At 43.1% G+C, this 20055-nt stretch overlaps 1 protein-coding gene across 4 annotated transcripts in view; it reads right to left on the bottom strand.

Moving 5' to 3' along the window:
• TNC (tenascin C) overlaps nt 1–20055 on the bottom strand; it is a 70518-nt gene that overhangs the window by 33268 nt on the left and 17195 nt on the right. For all 4 annotated transcript variants that reach the window (XM_086763722.1, XM_086763719.1, XM_086763720.1 and 1 more), the window contains exons 2-10: nt 12141–12733; nt 9871–11184; nt 7856–8119; nt 6926–7041; nt 6676–6832; nt 5792–6061; nt 4400–4585; nt 3570–3659; nt 2617–2880 (exon numbers count right to left, since the gene is read on the bottom strand). In XM_086763722.1, coding sequence (XP_086619848.1) covers nt 2617–2880; nt 3570–3659; nt 4400–4585; nt 5792–6061; nt 6676–6832; nt 6926–7041; nt 7856–8119; nt 9871–11184; nt 12141–12603 — 3124 coding nt within the window. In that variant the 5' untranslated portion in view covers nt 12604–12733. The remainder of the gene's footprint in view (nt 1–2616; nt 2881–3569; nt 3660–4399; nt 4586–5791; nt 6062–6675; nt 6833–6925; nt 7042–7855; nt 8120–9870; nt 11185–12140; nt 12734–20055) is intronic.

Here is a 20055-nt window from a genome sequence, read left to right as displayed (position 1 = left end):
GTTTTACCTTTATTAACAACAGAAAGGAGGTACCTGTTGTAGCCACAGCTTCCAGAGAAGAAGAGCGCTGTTCTCCAGCCAATCCATACACCTTGATTTTATAGGAAGTGTTAGCTTGGAGGTCGTCAATCACAGCACCTAGGGATTCCCTTGGCAGGAAGATTTCTGCAGGGGGCCCAGCTGCCAAAGACACTTCCCTGTGCTCCACCACAAAACTACTGTAGACCCCTGTATTCACATACCATGAGACACTAAAGCTGTAGGGTCTGTCTCTGTTACTCTTGAGACCACAAGGTCCCTCAGTGCATCCTCCTGCATCCCTGAGGTCTTTGGAGCAAGAAAGCTCCAGGAGCCAGAAAGCTCCTCTGGGTCAGGAGTCATTGCCTGTGTTAGGGTTAGACTATACAGAGCTACAAAGAAACAAACAAGCAAATGGCAATGTGAAATATTCAGTCTTTCCTCTTTAGAAAAAGAAAATAACATTTAGCAGACTATTCACTTTATAATCTTTACCATCTCTTGAATGTGAATCATGGACATCAGTCCATCAAAAAAAAAAACCTTTGTCACTTGAGCTGCACTTCAGCCATATGAAGAGACAGAAGCAACAGAAGGCTGCCATCCTATATGACAGAAGGTTCTGTGACATGTCCTTTACTAGAGGTTCATGAGCTCTGAATGTTTCAGCTGTCTGTGTGTGAAGAGCTGGTACACATAGAAAGATAACAGGAAGAATGTGAGAGGGGGAAGGAGGCACCAACAGAAGATCTTCAGCTCTGGGGCTGAAAGAATATTTACCCTCAGTGATAGAAAATTCACTATGCAAACAAATAAAAATAACGTGGGGGAAACTCCTGAATACCTGCAGGCAGAGAAGAATATAAGATGAAAAACTAGTAATCTGGAGAAGCAAATGAAACCCTGAAAAGAAAAACTCTCAGCCCTTCCACAGTCCCTGGCTCCCTTGTTCAGCAGGGATGGCACACACCCCTCTATGAACAGCAGAACTGTCTCCTCCACCCACCGAGGAGAGCTAGTCCAGCCCTTGCTGTGCTACTGGCATGTCCCACTTCAATCATTCCTCCCTCCCTGGTTGCTCCAAGTACTCTCCCCAGCAGTGCAATGGACCTCAGGTCCCCCATAACTCTGCAAGATAGGGTAAACCCAGTTTGTTTGACTTAACCTGAGGACTTCAGGACCTCCCAAGTACTGGGAACATGGATAAAGAAGACTGAGTTGAGGGTGGACAAAAAAAGTAAACTGAAGACGACACCTCTTATCTTATACCACACAGGCTTACAGAGCATTTTTGCCTCCTCATGCTCATGTGTTTGGGTTTGTCCATTCCTGCGTGGGAGGAAGGTCACAGAGGCAGGTTATGTCAACTACTGCTGCTGCTTCTAAGGAGCCCACTGCAGAGAACTCTCTGTTTACTGGCTGCTCTGAGCAAAGGCTTAAAACAAATACACTGGTCAGATGAATAGAATTATTTTTAAAAACCCAAAAATCAAACCGGGAAAAAGAAGCCACCTTGTGAGACTTTGGAAACTGGCGCTGGAAAGACCAGACTGTGAAATTCCACAGCACATTGTTTCTGCCTTTTCCCCGACTGTGCATACTTCCTTTGAGACCACTCAGTCTTCTGACAGATGGGGAACCAGATAACTTTGGAAAAACTGGAGCCTGCTCACTCGTGCCACATAAACCTTCAGCTCCCTTTTGTATGTGTGTGCCTCATGGATTCCTAATTTTTCCCCACACTGGACACAGGTCAGACAAGTAACTCAGTACTGATGGTTTTGTGTATTTAAACCATACCACATAGTACTCTGCTCTGCTGGATTACTTGACTCTGTAAAGCTTTCAGAAGTTCTCCTAATATGAACACTGCCAAGGAATATGAAACCAGTTTTGATAAATTAAGCTGTATAGCTATTAATTTGTAAAATCCACAACTTCCTGCATATGTTTACCTCATAGGTGGTCCTTGGGGAGAAAAAGATAAACACTTTGATATCTGCTAGGGACAATAACGGCAGCTCAGCTGATTCTGATTTCACTCTCCGCTTACTTGAGGCTTTGCCTCACAGGATTTAGCCTGAAGGCAGCTAAAGAATCAGGACTTCCTTGTGTTCTATACTGAGATAGAATTCTGTATGCAACAAACTTTGGGTCAGAATGTTTCCTAAAGAATAAAACCTTATTCAATAGGAGTCCACTGACACTGGTTAAGTAGAGTGGTTTGTACAAATGGAGATGGCAGAAGTGGATCCCTTCCTTGTAGACAAATGTAAGAGTCATGGTATCCAATGGAAACAGTGACTGTGACCGGATTTGTGGCTGTAGCCTTTCTTGCTTTTGGATGAGAACATTGGAAAAGGACAACAGGAGAGCCCTGTTGACCCTGCTGAAGCATGATGGGTGGAGGCATGCTGTGAAGAGAATTCATTAGGCAGGAACAAGCAATGTTAAATACATTCTGATTGCTTTTCCTCTTAGCTTTTGGCTGTAGAAAACAAAACAAATTATAAGGCAAAATGAACAAAACCAGCCTCTACTAGACTAATAATTGCCCAATGACCTGGTGCACGGCACTCATCAAAAGCTGTTACTCACCAGTCGAACCCTTGACAGTTGTGGGTTTGCTTTTGTGTCTGCCTTTCTCCGCCACCAGACTAATGGTGTATTCTGTCCCTGCCTCCAACCCTCGCAGGATAAAAGAGGTGCTGTCCACAGGGATCTCCACTTCGTTCTTCCTTCCAGAGGGGCTAATGTAAATGAGGCGATAACGATCAAACTTGGCCACTGGTCTTCTCCAGCGAAGGGATAAGGTGGTTTCAGTGGGGTCACTGACTTCCAAGTCCTTAGGGTTATCAAGATCTACAAGTTAAAAAAGCAAAGTTGAGTTGCCTCTGAACTGCCCTGGGTCAGTTTTTCAGGCGTCTGTAGACAGTCACACTTATACTTGGTGTCTAGCAACAGCTCAGAGTCTTATCCACCATTTGGAGCTTTTGAAGCAATGTTGCTTGATATGCGTGGGGGATGAAGAAGTTCTCCTTTACAAACAAACCACACTAGAAAACATTTCCCCCACTTGACACTCACTTCAGCAGGCACTGCATGGAGCAGAGGTAGAATTTAAGGCTTCAGAGAATTTACCTGGGAAATGGGGGACAGTGTGAGAAAAATCCTAGATTTGAAAGGCAGTCAGGACTATTGCAACTGCTGAGGCTGCACTCTTTGTCAGATCAACCTTTTGGTCATAACCACCATTCCTGTCAGAAACCCTCACAGTTAGAGGATGGCCAGAGTAATCAGTTTAAGCATAATTACCATTAAGGAGGTCACCTGAAGATGAAACTCCCAGAGCATTAAGAGATCCTCACACAGGAAAAGGAAGCCAGTTCAGAGGTCAAGATCTTTTGCAAAATGTTTTTTCTTTGAGGTGAAATGTCTCTTTGGTACCAAAATGAAATCAAGAACTTTCTAAAATATTTCTTATAGCATTACTTGGAAAAGAAAGAAACATCGGAGTGGCTCCACTTGCTGCTTCCTCCAGAGCTACTCACCAGTGCCAGCATTAATGGTAGCAGGAGCACTTTCCCTGTCCTGTCTCACTGCTGTCACTCCAATGCCATATTCAGTTCCAGGCCTCAAACCTAAGAGACGAGGAATAGAAGTATGAGCTGCTGTCCATGGAATACGCCTATGGGCATTTGTTTAAATAAGGAAGCCTGAATGTATGCAAGGTAAGATAAATGCTTTTCTGTATAAGCAGAGAATTGAGGTTTCAGTTGATCCTCCAACTGACCTGATGCTAATAAATCTTTTTCTGTGTACATGCCAAAGGATAAAGATTATGGCTGACTGAGATTGCATTTTGAACGCTGTGCAAATGCTTAATCGGAGATAATTTCTACTTTCAAGAGCATGCAGTATAGGTATTTTTGCCAAAGAACAGCAGGTAGACATCCATAGGACATGAAAAAGGTACCATTATCTAGCCTTGCAGGATGGTAAGGCAACTTGCAGGTACACAGAAAAGTTGCAGACTGGCATCAGTAAGTACCAGCCCTAGCACATGCAAAAACCTTTTAAACTGAGGGATATGAAGCCATTGCCACAAAGGCATGTACCTACCTAGAACTGAGGGAACGGACTAGGGGGATTCAGAGAGGCCCATGGAAGTGGAATGGTTACACACCTTCTGCTGGCTAGTTATCCATCTGCAGGTGTGTAAATATATGTCATCTGTGTTTTAATTGCTTGTACTCAAAATGCATAACCTCTGCTTGTGCCTCTTACGTCCAGTGACCTAAAGGACATTTCTCACTACACTACTGTGCTCTAGGGTGATCACAGTGGCACGACATTAACGACAATCTCTCTGTTCCCCTACCTGTGAGCGTAGCTCTGGTTGTTGCTTGGTTGCCCTTTGGAACTGTGATCTCAGCATGGTCTCCGCCAGAGATGGGAGCAAACTTAATTCTATAGTTATCAATATTTGCATGGCTGTTCTTCCACTCCAAAGTAATGCTGTTGTCTGTCTGTGACACCCGCTTCAGGTTTCTTGGAGCATCCAAGTCTGCAATCAATCAACCAAAAAATAAATAATTAGGAATAATTCTCTTATGACAGCAGTCTCTTGTGGCAGTACTTTTTAGAAGGTGAAATGATCCATAAAGCAGAAGTTAAATTTCCTCTCACATGATACCATTATGTTCTTAACTAAATCATGCAGATTTCTTCTAGCATAAAGTGGAGACTTCACTAGCTTTGGAAAAAAATCACTGGGAGAAATTAATCTTTTATCTCCTGAGACAAAAATAACATTTTCAATTTTAGTAATTACTTTTTATTACACAATAGGCTTGTGGAAAAGCATATTTGGATGAAAATACTGTTTTTCCTTTATAAATAATTCAGATTTCAAAAGGAAAAAGGCTGCTAAGAAAAAATAATTTATCATCTCCAGAATTTCCGTTCAGTAAATATCTTGCATTCATGGCTGAAAGGAAATCAAGTCTCAAAACAAAAGGTGAATATTATATAGAAATTCAATGGGCTTTCACTCTTCACACCTGCAGTAGACTTAAATCCTACTCTGAATGAACATTTTGGTATGAAAAGGGAGGTAATTCTCTATGTACTGTTTACTCAGCTCCTTTAATGCATCTAACCTTGATAACATGCTAAAGGACTCAGCTTTGATAAAGCATTCCCCGAATCACTAAGGAACAAAGTAAATTTATAAAAGCATGACAGAAAGTATTTGCAGAACTGAAGATGGAAAAAAAAGCAAAGTTCTCTACTAATCTGTTACACATTGAGACAAACAGAAATAAGGTCTGAGATGGAACAGGAACCATGGAAGATATTTAGCTCTGCAGAGAGGCAAGTAATCCAGAGGAATTTGTTTCCTGAGGCAGAGACTTAGAGTACGATGAACAAAAGCTTCGAAGTGACTTAATAACATAATTCCCATTTTCAAAGTACATTTAGATAACTGGGGGTGTTCTAAATATTTTGTTGAGCCAGTAAGGTATATAAGGCACAGAAAAGCATTTTCCATTTTTCAGCATTTGACACTGCCCACATGACATCCTCTCTATAACTGGAGAGATGTGGATTTGCCGGATGGGCCACTTGGTGGATCAGGTATTTTATTAGTGCGAATTCTGTGTTGATGCAGTAACTGCCAACTCAAGCAACATGATGCAAACAGCATAGGAAGACTGATGGTAACTGCATTACCTTCCCAAAAGTTTGGATTGGTATCCAAGCCTCTTACCTGTGACAAAGACTTCTTTCATAGGGTCGCTTTCCATGTCCCCTCGACGAGAGATGAGCGTCACTTCATACTCTGTGTGGGGCCTCAAGTTTCCAATAGAATATTGGTTTTCATCTTCAGAGAGGTCAATGGTTGTCCTGTCCCCTGGAATATCCTTCGGGCCATAAGTGAGCTCTATGCCTTCAATTTCAGCCAAGGGTTTGGACCATGTGATAAGAGCTGTGGTGTCTGTGACATCTTTTGCCTCGATTTGGCTAGGGGCATCAAGCTCTGTTACAAAAAGAGAAAAAGGTGATTTTTTTAAAGAAATCTTGCTAGGAAAATCATACACATTCTAGTGCTTTTAATTACTGATTTAGAGTAAAATTAAAATGAGTGCCTTCTACCAACTGAAACTTATCTTCATTTACTTTCTTCCCTTACTTTCTGTAGTTGTAGAAGAAAGTGCCAAATGAAGTCAATTCATGAGAAGCAAATTCATCAAAATTCATTAGTATCAGAAGCTGCCAAAGGAAAGACAATCGGGAACTCGAAGAGGTTCTCCATCTGCACAATAGAAACTCTCCTTTAAATAATTCCTTTATGCAAATATCACCAGGATGAAAGAAATTCTAGTTCCTGTTGATACATATTTTGAAAAAGAACTAAAGTGCATACTGCTTGCTACCTTCTAGTTAAACAGAAATTTCATTTCCTCTTCAAACAAGTAATTTGGATAATTAATTTATTCTCATGCTTCATTAGCAGCTCCACTACATCGTTTTTTCTACCCCTATCAATTCAGAGTATGGAGCTTGGCTTTCTCTTTGTTTAAAAACTCCCTAGGCTACACCAAAGAGCAGTTGTTTATTGGTGGCACTACACCAAACACAGGCTGTGCTTACTTGTGGTTATCACTCTGGATAGTCCCGGTCCTCTGGTATTGTTTTTCACTATATGAAGGGATACATTATACTGTTGCCCTGGTGCCAAACCTGGCTGCATATAAGATGTCTCTGGCCTTTTCAAGCTGCTGGTTATATCTCCATTATCATCCTTTTTCTGTAAGACATGGAACAATTAGTATAAATAGAAAAAAAATCCAGGATCTTTCACTTAGACATGGCCTCTAAACAAGAAACACTACTTCCTTACCATATTACGGAAGATCAGCTCCCAGCCATCAAATGAAAAGTTCAGAGGATCCCACTCCACCTGGACAGATGTTTCTCTAACAGATTTGAATTTCAGACCTTCTGGAGCAGGCAGATCTGGGACAGAAAAAAAAAAGGATATCATTACATGAGCAACAAATTCCCATAAATAAGGCACTGGGAGCGGGACATCTTCCCACCAGTATAAATATCTGCATCCCAGATGTTTAAACCCTCTTCACAGCCAGTTATTCTGTCTTTGGAGAGACATTCCTCTGATCTGTTTTATATGTCACCTTAGTGTAAAACAAATTTTGCCCTAGAAATCTCTTTTTTTTTGTCCTCTTGAAAGAAGCCTAGTGTGAACATTTGAAGTTCAGTGAGATGAATCCTGCCCCAGATGTTTAAAAATGAGGACAGTGACAGAATTCAAAGAGCATCTTTTGAGGCTGGGATGTTTAGATATGACTGTGGTGTGCACAATACGAAAAGGACGATGAACAACAAAGGAACAGACAGGCAGATAGGAAGTAAGTTGTGGTAAAACACACTGAAGATGCAAAACAAATATAACCTCAGTTTCTGTCAAAACAGTTTGAATTCAAGTGACTTCATGTTACTCTTTTACATGCTGCTATATTTTTATATTTTTTCAGGAAGCATTACCAGATTTATAAAATGTACCTTAATTTACAAAGACCCCATTATATTTATTGGAGGCCCTGCAGAGAGCAGAAGAGGTAGTGAATTGTACTTTTAACACAGTCAGTGGTATTGGAAAGTAACAGAAAATGAAAGTGCAGAAGGCAGTCTTTGTCCAGAAAGAAGATTAATTGAAAATAGAAAAGTAATAATACCCTGAAAGACATATGCAAATAAATACATACTATGGAATAGACCAAAGAATTAATACAGATAATGTTAAACTCACATGTTGCTACCCTGGCGCTGACTGGAATACTCCTCCTGTTTTTAAGGATTGCAAAGACACGGATAAAGTATTCTACGCCTGGCTCCAGTTCATGAATAGTGGCAGCTGTCTGGTTTCCTGGCACGGTGAACTGCATATCTAAGCCACCAGTGCTGGTAGGGACATAGGTGATGAGGTACTCATTGACGAGATTTTCATGCCTCCATTCCAGATTTACGGTTTTATCTGTTACATTTGTCACAGTCAGCTCAGTTGGAGGAGACACTAGGAAGGAGAAAAACGCAAAACAAACTTATAAGAAGTTTTCAAGGCTCAGAAAATAATGACTTACCCAGTTTCACATTTTCCCAGGAGCGGTCTATAAGAATCATCTAACAAACAGGGCATGGGGAAGCCATGTCACACAAATTAGCCATGTGAAGAAAGGAATGTTGAGCTGATGAAGACTACAGACATTTCCAAAAGTCACGGGCCAATTTCTACTCACACACTTACACACAACCTATGGCTGACTGTGTTCCAGCTCCTCCTCTCCTGGCTAGGACAGGCACAAGACTACTACAGCAGGGTCCCTAGGGATTCAGAAGTTTAATTCAACTGCCAGGAACACATTATTTTTTAGTTGGAAGTACTGGGGTTTGGATACACAGAATTGCACAGATTTTCCAAACTAAAATAAAACATTATTATTTTTGTAAATACTTTCAAGGCGTTACTCCACATTTGCACATGCAAGACCACAAAACGTGGCTTGGGAATCTTCCAGGAGGAGGAGATTAAAAATGGGAATTTCTTTTCAAGGGTATTCATTGTGTTTTATAATGTTCCTAACCCCAAAGTACTCTTTGATTACTCTACAAAGTTCTTCGTTCCAAAATGTCCCTCCTGGGATCTACTAAAGAAAACTACCTCCTTTATAGCATAATGCCTGTCATTATCTAGCTGCCCACATTTTCTATCAATTTCCATAGAGTCAGTGGTACTGGGAAACTGAGCCTGTGGCTTTATAGCTGCTTTTTCACTCCAGCTGATTCCATGATTTTAGTCTAATTTACACATACACACATATTTATACATATATACATATAAAATCAACTTTTACTTTAGTTAGAAAAATATATTTAGCCAATTAGGAGATAGCCAAGGCCCCTGCAATAATCCTGAAAGCTTGCACTGCAATATTTGCAACATCTGGCAATTTCATTTTGATAGTTGTCACACACAGATCACTCAGACAGGACAATGTTATTTTCTGTGTGTGCCTTGATTCCACTACACCCTCTGCCTCCACCGGGGCTCCGGCTCAGGTATCTACCTTCAAAGCAAAGTCGCTGAGCCCTTGGCATCTGTCAGTGTACGTTGTCAGTGCTGTGTGTTTCATTTTTGGCTCCTGCAATAGTGATGGCATTGTAAATGTAAACCCCTTTCTTACCCATCCAACATGAGACTGGGAAGCAGAACCTGGCTGGTTTGATACTCAGGCTCTTTATTCACTGACCTTCATTACCTACATTACCTCATTCCTCCAAAGTCTTATTCTTTAGCTAAAATTCTGTCCATATTTTTTGACTAATTCCAATGAATACCTAGTAAGACGACTCTGGACACATCTCCCTCTTCTCCATAGCTAGAACAGTTTCTTTCAGATGCCTTTTTTTTTTTTTTGACACCAAGAGGTACTAGGAGAAAATTAAAGATCATGGTGACAAATCCCAGCTGGTGCTAGCTCCAGCTGCAGGGACATTGTGGTGGAAGCAAACTTGGAGATAACAAATAACATCAGCATTATCAGCTTGTTGGCTTGCCAAAAGTCACCAGCAACAGCTACACTTTACCCTGAAAAGTAAGAAAGGCCACTGGTGGTGTTACTTTTCTGATTTAGCTGTTTGGACTATGATAAAGAAGAGTGGCAACAGGGCCCAGCTGTATGGAAAAGGCTCACAGAAACTCCGAGGCTTCTGGATGGACACGGAATTACTCGGGGGAAGTGGTTCAACAGGGACATTGCAACTTACCATCGGAGCAGTCGTCCCCCATGTAACCATCCTCACAGACACACCGTCCATCGACACAGCGGCCCGCATTGTTGCAGTCGTTGGGGCAGGACCGTTCACGGCAGTCCTCCCCAGTGAAGCCCTCATGGCACACGCAGCGCCCATCAATGCAGCGCCCACGCCGGTGGCAGTCATTGGGGCAGGACAGCTCACCACAGTCCTCCCCCGTGAAGCCATTGTCACACTCGCAGCGCCCCTCCACACAGCGCCCACGGTTGTTGCAGTCGTTGGGGCACCGCAGCTCCCCACAGTCCTCCCCGGTGTACCCCTCGTCACACACACACTGCCCGTTGACACAGCGCCCGCGGTTGTTGCAATCGTTGGGGCACCGCAGCTCCCCACAGTCATCCCCAGTGAATCCCTCATGGCACACACACTGCCCGTTGACACAGCGCCCACGGTTGTTGCAGTCACTGGGGCACCGCAGCTCCCCACAATCTTCTCCGATGAATCCTTCGTGGCACACGCACTGCCCGTTGACACAGCGCCCGCGGTTGTGACAGTCGTTGGGGCACCGCAGCTCCCCACAGTCCTCGCCCAGGTACCCCTCGTGGCACACGCACTGCCCGTTGACACAGCGCCCGCGGTTGTGGCAGTCTTTTGGGCACCTCTTCTCACTGCAGTCATCCCCCACGAAGCCCTCGTAGCAGACGCACAGCCCGTTCTCGCAGCGTCCATTGCCATTGCAGTTGTTAGGGCAGGTCAGCTCCCCGCAGTCCTCACCAGTGAAGCCCTCCTCGCAGAAACAGGTCCCGTTGATGCAGCGCCCGCGGTCGAAGCAGTCTTTGGGACAGATGAGCTCACTGCAGTCCTCGCCGGTGTAGCCCTCGTCGCAGACGCACTCGTTGTCCACACAGCGCCCACGGTTGTGGCAGTTGTTGGGGCAGAGGGGCTCGCTGCAGTCCTGGCCGGTGAAGCCCTCGTGGCACACGCACTGCCCGTTCACGCATCTCCCATGCACGCTGCACCCCTGGGAGCAGAGCTCTTCACCGCAGTCTGTGCCTGTGTACCCCTCAAAGCACACGCAGACCCCATCCACACACTTGCCTTGGTCGTTACAGTCAGACGGGCAGGTGGCCTGGCCGCAGTCCTCGCCAGTGAAGCCTTCGTTGCAGACGCATTTGCCCCGGACGCAGAGGCCCCGGTTGAAGCAGTTGTGTGGGCAGGCCGGTTCGGAGCAGTTGGGGCCTTTCCAGCCAGGCTCACAAACACAGCCACAGATCTCAATGCTGTAGTTGCCATGTCCGCTGCAATAGGGTGTTGTGTCCAGGCGACCTGTACCAAGGATTTGGAAAACCCATTACTCGCCTTGGCTCTGGGGTGCGTTAGGCCAGTGTGGTACACGTGACCTAAAAGGGGCCTGATTTTCCCTGTTCCCTGCAGGACATAATTTCCAGAATCACAAAAGCTTTTGAATGGGGATTCCTCCTGCTTTCTCTAGTGAGATTTAGTTTACCAGGAATGCTTTAACTCACACTAATGCCAGGGAAGAGCCCCTGCCAACTACTTGGTAAATAAGCATGCTGGATTCCTCTGCCCTTCTCAAAGTCCCTCTTCCAGTGACTGAGCAGCTTTCCTGACTGCTTCAGCAGGGAACGCACCAGGAAACGTTATTCACCAATTCACTCCAGAACATAAAAAGGTAGGCAGCACACTGTATCATCAGCTGTGAGACTGGCTCTGTGCTTGAAGGGACAGATTACTACTGGGAAGACCTGTGTTTTCTTTCTTGTATGGCCAATCTCAGTTTAAAAAACAGCCCAAAGGATACCTTTGTTCCCTGTTCGCTAACTATTTGTGCTTGTCTATTGCCGTATGTCCTGCTGTATTTTTATCAGTCTCTATTGAAGAAAACTTGGAAATTAAAACGCTTACATTGGCAGTTGTCCCCTTTACTTAAGGGGACAAAATGTGGAGCTAAAAGCTTGGACTGCGTGAGTTTTAATCTTAACTCCGATACAGACTGTCACCGTGGCCAAGTGCAGTACATGCTCCATGCCACAGCTACAAAGCAGCGCAGGCAAACTTCTGACCCACAGATTCATAAAAGTGCAAAGTTGTGAATGACTGTGTCTTGCAAGCTGGCCAAACACATCCCCAGTTTTGATTACGTTTCAAATTTCACAGGTTGACTTTTGCTCATTCTTGAAACAGATTCGAGTATCTGCTCTAAACAAGATCTACAGCCAGCACAGGAATTTCCCCAACAGCAGCTCCCCAGTCTGCCTTACCTTCTACTGCCTGGGAATTAGGACAGCATCCAGCCCCGCTGGCACACTGCTCCCGTAGGGAGGATACGAGCCCCTCCAGCTCCTCTAGTCTGCTCAGCAGATCCTTAATGTCTGGGGCAGCTGCACAGCCACAAGCCCGCCGGGGAATGTTAATACGGTGCGTGAAGACAATCTGGTTCCCCTCATTCACCGTGTGCTCCTCGTAATTCTTGACGGGCTCAATTTCTGCCTTCAGGTCTGCATCGCCGCTCGCTGTATCCAGGTCCACAGAGCAAAGGGAGCCAGCAGGCAGCTTAATGTTGTAGACGTGGTTAAAAACCATGGGCTGATTATCCTCTGGCAAGGTCACGTTTAGCCCGGTCTCCCGCTTCTGCCGGATAATGCGCTTGATGAGTCCACCACTGACATGCTGGTACAGCACAGCTAACACCACACAGGCCAAAACCTGGCTGGGGAGTCCCATTGTGGCACTGAGTTCCTTTTCAAAGCTGATGGAGTCTTATAGATGTTTGGCCTTTTTAGTCTGGAGCAGAAATTGGAGAGCCAGTTCAAACCAAGACGGGTATCCTTTCCTTTCCTGATACGCTTGTTCCCTAAAAGAAGAAGGAGCAGTGTAAGGGATGAACCGCCGCTACACTACCCAGCAGAAGGCCCGTGACACTGAATGCGTGCTGGCATCCATGAAGAATACGATTGGGGTGCTACTGAATGTACAATCTCACTTCACTCAAGCTGCTGAGCTTGCTGTTATATATAATAATGGTGCGGTAACTTGTTTCCCAGGATCTCAGTGTGCTTGTGAACAAGATATCACAAGACATGAATCCTGAAGGAAGTTACTATTATTTCCAATTTAGAGCAAGTATAGCAGAGTATGGAAGGTTTAACTGCCTCAAGCAGAAGAGCAGAGCAAAGAAGCCTGCTGAGTCTCATCTCAGCTGAAAACGCTACTTTCAGAGAGAGGCAGGTAAAATAAATCTGTGTTCTGTTTGGATTCAACTAAGGTTAAAAGCCTGTATTTCTTTCACCTATTAGTGCACTACTTGAAGGCTGGATCACGTAAGAAACTCAAGACATTGTCAAAAGGCTCAACACTACTAAGGTCATGCAGCCCTTATCCATATGCTTTAAATTATTTCAGTTGCTTGGGGATCTGAACTCCAGGGCTTGTAGCCCAATAGTAGGTTTTGTGATACTGATGATTTGTCTACTGCGTGAAGACAAACAGAGCTCTCTGGAGAACACTGCAAGTTGAAGGGTCTGGTGTCAGTGCTTTTATCATAGCTATCAATATTTTAGCATAGAAGTGAGACACAACGCAAGAGGAGACTCCAACAAGGGAGATGCACTGTGAGAAACAAATAGAAATACACGTGCACGCACACACAAAACAAAGGGAGAGGAAGAGAAGGAAAAGAAATGCTTTGATCATCTAAGCCCTTCAAGAAAGAGAGAAAGCTTTACATCAATACAAGTGTAAAAAAGTCTTTTTAGCAACCAATACACCTTTCCATTAGGCAGCATTTCCCACTGTCTGATCTTTCATCAGCTACAACACAATAGCTCGCGTATGGTTACAAGCCCCTGGCTGGGCTGTACTAGCCCTTGCTGAAGCTCATTCTTTTCAATTAGTGTCAATATTTCCTCTTCCTCCTCAGTCTGTACCCGTTCCTTTCAAGTTATATGAGCCAGGGCAGCTGAAAGACATGTATGACTTCCATGCAGAAACAACCCTGCAGCAGCAGGTAGAGTGAGAACCAGAAGCAGCTAATGGACTGGCTGAACAAGTGCCCCTAATAAATGTCATCTTAGCATTTGTTTTTCTTTCTACTCCCAGAAAAGCTTGGTTAAACGATTAGGTCAGTGACTGTCCTTTCACTAGTTGTAAGCTAGTGAAATGCCAGTAATGGAGGAAACAGAGCAATTTATTCTCTAAACACCACGGTTTTAGTGATAATTCATTTGTCAGATGGGAGACTAGCTTCTTCCACCCCTTTGCTTCCCCCAAAATGGAGCGATTGTTTTTTTCCCATGCTATCCCAGCTGCTTTTGTGAAAGAATGACAATAACACATCAGATACTTTAGTAAAGTTAATTTTTTTGTAGACAATATTGATCTCACAAAGAGTGAACTTCACTGATTTCTATTGGGGAATAAATCAGGAGTAAACCAGAAGCTGTGGAGGCTTTTTTTTTTCTTGTCATGCAAAAGCATTCAGCTTTAAGCCGTTTCTAACACTTAACCCATTTGTTCAAATACGTCTGTAAACTCTGTCTGCGCCAGAAGAGATCACAAAGTAGGTAAAAAAGAATAACAGAGACAGACATGGTCCAGGTCTTATTTCTGACTCAAGCCAACCCCTAAATTGGGTTGCCAGTTCATGAAAAGTGTTCAGGACCATATATGAAGTGGGATTTTACTCTCAAACATTCCCACTTGGGGTTTGCAAATTGCTTTCCATGCAATGAAATTCCACGTGCTACACACTTTTTGCCCCGAGACAAGGTCACATGGCTAAAATGGGTGCCTAATCCTGAAGCAGTTATTAAGGGCCAGGCTGCTGGACAGATGCATCACCAGTGGAAAACTGAACAAACTGGAAGCAGCTCTGCATCTAATTCTCACTGAATTACAGTGAAAGTCGAGCATCAATTTCCTTATGGAAAGCCTACCAGAATAAGGGCCTTGCCCAAACCAAGAAAATTGATTGCCATTTTTTTCTGCTGACGTGAGTTTACATATCATTTCATGATTACACAAACTGTGAATTTTTTTAATGTGCCTGGAAAATGAAAAACCTGCTTCTGAAAAGAGCCACTGTCACTGTTACCTTCACTATTGATGAAAGCCACATGAACACCATTACTTTTACTGCATACTTACTGCATTAGGGTCAGCCAAACCTCCCAGCCTACAGATGATACTGTATCTTGGCTGACATCCTTCTGAAGTTTATGAAGAAGCATTGTGGTGGTCTCGAAGAAGCATTCCACAGTGTCTGATCTGTGACCTCTGTGTTTTGACACCTAATGTGATGTCTGAGCTAAATCAGATCACGTGTTTCTCATCTGATCTGCTCAAGACCCAGCATGACTAGCCGAGCTCCACTCCTAGATCCACAAAACAAGACACCTTAATGCAATTATTTATACATTAGCCATATTTTTGGCTGGAGGAACAAAGATGACATCCTTCTTGCCAACTCCCATCTCTCAAACATATCTAAACAACAGCTCAGACCACAATGGACCACCCAGGAGCAGGCCGTTCTAGAGAGAAAGGGAAACCACAGCAACAGGCTCAGTTGTTCCTGCATTTCCCCCATCTTCTCCCTTCAGAATGGCTCATGTAGATTGTATTTTAAACCTGCCTCTTGGAGACATCCCCTTTATGTTTTCTTTGCAGATACTACAGGCACCTAAAAGTCTCGCACCAAGAGTTTGCGAAAGAAGATGACCCTTCTCATCATGTGTTTGGCCTTGCTGTAATGCATATGAAAGGAGCTGGGTGATGTTTGTAGCATCTCTCTCAGATATGTTGAGAGGATGGGATGACCAAGAATGTGTCCATCTTTTATAAGCAGTTTGTCTAATATGGAATATTACTGATCCCTATGAACTGTGCCCCTCACGTCTTCCTGCCATCCTGACTACAACACAACTGCTTCAAAAAAACTGGCAATGATTATGTGGTTGGTCTGCAAAATATTCTGCTTGTCATGCAGAACAATAAACTCTAGCAGCTCCTGGTCTCCCAGTTTGATCACTGGCATCTTCCCATGGCCATCACCCTCACTGGGCAAGAGTCACCTGTTATAGAATAGTTAAAAACACAGAATAGTTGGTTTACTTCTCTCCTTGCACTTTTTTTTTGTACTTTTTTTTCCTTTTTGTTAAATTGTGTAAGATCTTCTTTAGACCACATAAACTTAACAAGTGATATATATTAAATCGTTGGTTTGGGTGCCCAGGATAGAGATGTCCTTCAGTCTCTGATAAACATGCTGTCCTTCTCAATGTGACATGGGAAGAGGGCGTTTGGCAATGGCTCAGCCACCGGGGCAGTGGTGGTGTTGGAAGTCTGGAATCTCTGCAAGGACAGTTGGGTTCAAGTCAGAAGAGTATGAAGATCATAGACGTTTTTTCATCCTAGCCACAGGCTAAACTTATCTCCTCTCTACTCCTCTGTCATGGCTGGCTCAGAGTATGTCACTATTGATTTTAGAGTTTGTTTGGCCTCTATGAATGGAGAAGATAATCATGGCGTCTATGCAGTACCAGCTGATGCAGAAAGAGTTTCAGAAAAAAAAAAAACCATTCCTTGTCTTGTATAAACACTAACTGTAAAAGTTAGATGATATCCAAAGAGAAAAAAAAAGATCATTCCTAGAAAAACACTGCTTTAAAACCAGATCACTTGCTAGTAATATTTTTAATAATATGTACTGGAAGTAAGATGGACTGTCAATAGCACAAACGAAAGGAATATTTTTTTTTTCCACTGCAGCCCTTTCATCTGAGGATCTGAAAGCACATCACAGTCTGTCTGTGAAAAGCTGAAAAAACGTTAGGGTTTTTTTTTGTTCAGATTTCCCAGCCTCCCCTCGCGCCCCAACATCACAACCTTTTCAGGACCTTTCCATTTAATTAGAAATTTGTTTCTTAATAGCAAATTTTCAATCAATCTTGAAAAAAACCCAGGAATTCTGACTCCTGGGGAATACTAAGCAAAGGTAATATATGAATATTTTCCTTCCCCAAAGACATATCTCAGCAGGTGTGAGAAACTAAATTAATATTTACATAGTTTAAATTTCTACTGTACCACTCTAGTCTCTCTTGCAAATTCAGGAGTGGCAGAGTTGGGAGATGATTTGTGGGTACGTGGAGCGATAAATATGCAAATGAGAACCCTCTGCGCTATTAATCAAAACAGATTGCAGCAGTGAAGAAATGGAAGTGCTAAATGTATCTCAGCTGTCCTTCTCATTGGAGGCAGAAGGCTGATAAGATTTGCTCAGACACCCTCTACATGTCATGACTTGGAAATTAGACTTAAAGGAGGCAGGGGAAAAAAAAAAAAAGAGAGACAATAAAATGAAACAATTCATCTCTAAACAGATACTTCCACCATTAATGCAGGAGGGGATCATATAGTGGATTCAAGCACATCTTGTTAAATCTGCATAAAAGTAGCAATGGGTTGGATTCTGACAGAGAGGAAGGCTCCATTAGAGAAGAGCCATAGCCCTCTACAGAAAATAAAAAAAAATGGTGCATTTTGAGGTTTGTTAGTTGCTAATCCCAAAACATCTTTTTTTTCTGTGATCCACTAACTGAAGAAACTTCATGTTTCACGGATTTTCATCAAGATGTGACCTGGCCATCTGTTCCCTCAAGACTGGGGTATCCAGCAGTGCACATGTGTAGGCACTGGCATCATGGTGTCACGGTGCTCTTCTCTTCATCTGTTATCGTACAGACAAAAGAGCCACGTTAAGAATTTGGTCTGGCCTGTAGCACGCCCTTTTTGCAGACACAGGGAATTTGTGCATTTTCTACAAGGAATACTAGTAGTACTATTACAGAGGATTAATAAATTGAAACTGTCTGCCAGAATGTGTTTTTACAAGGTGAAGCTTCAAAAGATGCAATCTTTTAAAAGAGAAAGTGCTCGTGTAGCTTTGCCAAGAGCATGTGACTCTTGAGCAGGCTCCAGGCGTCTTCTCAAACACAGATGGATTAAGTCTGAAGTAAATTGAAATGTTCTCAAAGAAAGAGACAAGGGGAGGCAGGCAGGCCTGAAAGCTCTGACACGGCAGACCAAAACATGAACAGTTCTGACTTCATCATCTTTCACTGCTGTTTCCATACATTCATGACTACAGAAAATAATTTTCTTTCTGTTCCCGATTCTAACAGGGCAAAAGAATCAGCAGGGATACTCAGGGTAGGTCAAACTACATTAAATCACAGTGGAGAGCAGAAATTCATAACAGTCCTAAACCATCAGTACTGAAGCTTTCCAGCAGAAATGATCAAAGCCAAATTATTGCTTTTTTTTTTCCTTCTTCTTCTTCTTTATTTACATTGTATTCATTCTAAGGAGAAGAATTTTAAGGCAGCCCAATCCAGGGTAATGCACAAAATTCGTTGTGTTCCCCAAGACTCACAGAGAACGCGTGTGCAAAGAGATGTTGCAATTGTTTCAACACCAATTAGGCACCACAGATATGAATACATCCTTAGGATGTGAAGCTCCAAAGAAATACTCATGATTCAGAAATTTTCTTCAAAGTCTTAAATCATGAGGGCATGAAGAGAAGAGGATCATAACTATCAACGAAAGCAAGCTGATTCCCTCATTCTCAAAATTTCTAGTAGATAAAATGCAGTGTGATAACCTGTAATCCATCCAGTTTCCAAGTGCACAATGAAGCTTTACCTCTAATCTGTATTCAGACAACTTCACTTCTACCTCCATGACCAGGTTCATGAAGAAAAAAAACATCCTGCATATACTCAACAGTTTTCTACATAAGAAATCCCATATCTGGAAAACCTGCGGATCCAGACTCAGTGGCACCCCTACCTTTATAAATAGCAAAACGTGAAGGCACCGATTTGAAAGCCTTTGCAACCCCACTCTGCTCCAGATTTGCAGTCTGAACCTATTCCTGGAAGTTAAAAGGAAAAGAAAACATTAACCAAAAAGATCTGTTTGCGGATGTTCACCAACAATGAAAAAGGGAGAGGAAGTACCCTCTGGAACAACTGCATGGAGAAAGGCAGAGAGGAAACAACTGGGAAGGAAGATTTAAAACACGTTTGTTTAACTAGAGAAGTATGAAGTCTAAAGATATAAGATGGTATAGGTACAAAAATACACTTCCTCTTTCAAAAGTAATTCAGTGAGGTCTGTAGCCCCAGAACAAGGGCCCCACAGCATCCACGTGTCCTGTAGAGGAAAGGCAGAAAGTCTTTTCTCCAAAAGATTTTGTAATTATAGTGGATACATAAAGCATCATTCCTCCACTTTAGATACAGAAAACTGAGGCACTGAGAGGCTGGCACTGAGACACCCAAGCTCCTAGAAGCCTCTACATTAGGTCTAATTATTTCCCCCCCTACAAGACTAATGAAGCTGATCCAGCTTTGCTAAGTCCCACCGCAGTACTTCAAACACAAGCACCTGCCAGAAGGCATTTATAGCACCTTGCAGCACCAGACCCTTTTCATGAGTCTGCCCCGATGACTTAAATCCTTTTTCTTCGAGGGCAAACTGGCAGTTTGTGTTTGATGTAGGTGAGCACCCACAACTCAGAGCTCCGGACACACCCTGAACCTACCCGTGTTTCGTCTAGTGCTGGCACCGCACATTTAAGAGCAGTCCCGTTCATGGGATGGAGAACACTTACATATCTGATCGCTTTGAATGCAGAGGTGGGAGCTGATTTTCACAGTTAATTCATGGTTGATTTCTGAGCTCTCCTAGATTAGAGTTTTCATGTGCAGAATGCATCCATCATACGTTTTGAGGGCCTTGCCCATGCCACTGGAATTACTAATAAAAACAAAACAAATTTTAGCTTGTCATAAATGAACCCTACTGTAGATCCTAGTGATCACTAGAATTGCGATCAGATTTATACCTCAGATTGTTTCAAAGAACAACAATCAAAACAAATATAGAGATTTTTTTTTTTGCCCCATCCTGCCCTTGAGGTCCTGAATTAAACACCACTCAGCTAAGCATGAACTCTTCACTCCAGTTAATTTTTCATCTTTGGCTTCAGCTCTTAGATGACATTTCTACTTTGGGGAAGCTGTAAAGTTTCTGGTTCACAGATCCTACTGTACGTCATCGTTAAATAAAACCATTTGGATCCATTCTACCTTGGCTGAAAAGCACCAT

Source organism: Chlamydotis macqueenii, chromosome 20, assembly GCF_036417535.1.
Source record: "Chlamydotis macqueenii isolate bChlMac1 chromosome 20, bChlMac1.mat, whole genome shotgun sequence".
In the NCBI taxonomy this organism is placed as follows: Eukaryota; Metazoa; Chordata; class Aves; order Otidiformes; family Otididae; genus Chlamydotis; species Chlamydotis macqueenii.
This window is presented reverse-complemented; position numbering and strand designations above follow the sequence as displayed.